The 3,003-nt window shown below is 43.6% G+C and overlaps 1 protein-coding gene across 1 annotated transcript; it reads right to left on the bottom strand.

Moving 5' to 3' along the window:
• Positions 1 to 1,145: 1,145 nt before the first annotated feature.
• Positions 1,146 to 2,360, bottom strand: LOC130724795 (uncharacterized). The gene has a single exon (XM_057576075.1). It carries the CDS (start codon positions 2,358 to 2,360, stop codon positions 1,146 to 1,148), a length of 1,215 nt encoding a protein of 404 aa, XP_057432058.1.
• Positions 2,361 to 3,003: the final 643 nt, after the last annotated feature.

Genomic DNA, 3,003 nt, shown 5'->3' on the forward strand with positions numbered 1-3,003 from the left:
GTCAAAATCATAATCCTGCAAGAAATCCATCCACCTTCGTTGTCTCATATTCATCTCCTTTTGGCTAAATAGAAATTTTAAACTCTTATGGTCACTGTATACCACGAACTTGGCTCCATACAAGTAATGTCGCCATAACTTCAGGGCAAACACAATAGCTGCCAATTCCAAGTCATGAGTGGGGTAGTTTTCTTCATGAGGTCGGAGTTGTCGTGAAGCATACGCCACAACTTTTCCTTGTTGCATTAGCACGCATCCCAGACCCTGCTTAGAAGCGTCACAGTACACTTCAAAGTCATGTTTAGGATCAGGGATAGTTAACACTGGGGCTGTCGTCAGCTTGGTCTTTAACTGTTGAAAACTTTCCTCGCATTTTGTAGTCCACACGAAAGGTTCTCCTTTTCGAGTAAGCCGAGTCAAAGGCACAGCCAGTTTTGAAAATCCTTCGATGAACTTCCGATAATAGCCAGCAAGACCAAGGAAGCTCCTAATTTCTGTAACGGTCTTGGGCCTTTCCCACTTTAATACCGCTTCAACTTTAGAGGGATCAACAGAGATTCCCTCAGCAGTGACCACATGCCCAAGAAAATTAACTCGATCCAGCCAAAATTCACACTTAGATAGCTTGGCATACAGTTGCTTTTCCTTCAATATTTGAAGAACAGCCCTGAGATGCTCCACATGCTCCTCCTTTGTTTTCGAATATACAAGTATGTCATCGATAAAAACAATGACAAACTTGTCCAAGAACGGGTGGAAGATTCGATTCATGTAGTCCATGAATATGGCCGGAGCATTAGTCACTCCAAAAGGCATGACTAAATACTCATAATGACCATATCGTGTGCGAAAGGCAGTCTTCTGAATATCTTCCGCCTTTACGCGAATTTGATGATATCCCGATCTTAAATCGATCTTCGAGAACACCGAGGCTCCTTGCAACTGATTTAGGAGGTCATCTATCCTAGGGAGAGGATACCGATTCTTTATTGTCACCTTGTTTAGTTGACGGTAATCAACACACATCCTCATACTGCCGTCTTTCTTCTTTACTAACAACACCGGTGCACCCCATGGTGACACACTGGGGCGGATAAATTGCTTTTCTAGCAACTCCTCGATTTGCCTCTTTACTTAAGCTAACTCTAGAGGGACATCCTATAGGGTGTTATGGATATCGGCCCTGTACCAGGAATCAAGTCAATAGCGAACTCTACTTCCCTCTCTGGAGGTAATCCGGGAATGTCATCAGGGAATACATCCGGAAACTCCTCCACAACAGGTATGCGCTGCGTCGGATGTTCCGCCTCTCCTTCCAGTGAGCACAATAGCATATAGACTTGTTCGCCTTGCTTTACCGAGGTGTTAACGTTGTTAGCAGAAATAAATCTGCCATCATGTGGGGGATCTGATCCGAAGATTATAATTTTACGATGGTAATCCAGAAGGACATGATTGGCCGAAAGCCAATCCATTCCCATGATTATGTCGATTTGAGACAGTGGTAAGCAAACAAGGCTTACCACAAAATTTCTGTCCTGAATTACAAGTGGACAGTCTTTACAAAGGAAGGTAGTACTCACAGTATCTCCAGTAGGGGTTGATACTATGAGTTTACGAACTAAGGATTGCGTAGCCAAACGCAATCGTTTCATGAGATCAACAGCAATGAAAGAATGGGTAGCACCAGAATCATACAAAACAACTAAAGGAATGCCATTCATAAAACATGTACCTTGAATCAGATCTTCGGTTGGTTCTAGGTCTGCTCCAGTCAGAGTGAAGACGCGTCCTCGGGCAGGCGCCTTGTTGTTCTCCTTCTTCCCTTTGTTGTTATTGTTGTTGTTGCGATTGCCAGCTCCTCCACGTTCATTGTTGGAAGACTCCACTTTAGGATTTGGGCAATTTATACTTACATGCCCTGGCTGTTTGCACCGGTAACATACGGCTTGGGTGTGAGGACATTCATACCGGTAATGGTTTCCTCCACAATTATAACATCGGGGAGGATTTTGCGGCTGGTATCTCAGGATTTTGTTTTTCTCACTAGAAGAAGAACTTTGCAATCGAAAGGCTTTCTGGAATGGTTTCTTTTTATCAATTCCTCCTCGAAAGTTCTTCTGAGGGCCGTGGGTTTTAAGGTACTCCTTTCTCTGTTTGTCGTCATTCTCGAATATGCGGCATTTGTCTACCAACGTATAAAAAATTCGAATCTGCTGGTACCCAATGGCAGCTTTGATGTCTGGCCTCAATCCGTTTTCAAACTTAATACATTTGGAGTTTTCATTTGTAGCATCGCGGTACGAGGGATGAAATTGAGCCAGTTCCTCGAATTTAGCTGCATATTGCCCAATAGTCATATTTCCCTGTTTCAGCTCCAAAAATTCAACTTCCTTTCAGGCCTTGACATCTTCAGGGAAGTATTTCTCCAGAAATACTCTTTTAAACTCTATCCAAGTCATCAGATTAGCTTGGATCATCCTTGGTTTAGCCTGGGTCCACCAGGTTTCAGCTTCTCCCTCTAGCAAATAACTGGCATAATTCACCTTCTGATTATCGGTGCAGTTCATTGAGTTGAGAGTCTATTCTACTTGGGTCATCCATTTATAAGCTCCGTCAGGATTGTACTCCCCTTTGAAAGTTGGAGGGTCCCGTTTCAAAAATTTATCAAGTCCACGATGTTCTCCTCCTGGAGCAACATGAGCCCCTTGCATGAACTGTGCCTGTGCCCTTAAAACTTCAGTTAGACCATTTAGAGCAGCAGCAAGATCGGCGTTAATGTTTGCGGGTCTACCTCTACCAGCCATTCTTCACCTGCAACAAACCTAAGGTTAAAACCGTCTAAACCTTACTTATTCTTATTCATAACCTAAGCCCTTGACTCTAGACTCTCGGAAGCACGTCAGACCCTAACCCTAGCCTAGAAAGACCAGCTCAGATACCACCCTTGTGACGACCAAACTCACACCCTACCTGAACTATAAAATAAGAATATCTCCAGAA

This window comes from Lotus japonicus, chromosome 6 (assembly GCF_012489685.1).
Source record: "Lotus japonicus ecotype B-129 chromosome 6, LjGifu_v1.2".
Classification (NCBI taxonomy): Eukaryota; Viridiplantae; Streptophyta; class Magnoliopsida; order Fabales; family Fabaceae; genus Lotus; species Lotus japonicus.

Bases quoted from the DNA above. Each gene is read 5' to 3' on its own strand.
- LOC130724795 (XM_057576075.1), bottom strand. From the start codon at position 2,360: ATGACTATTGGGCAATATGCAGCTAAATTCGAGGAACTGGCTCAATTT.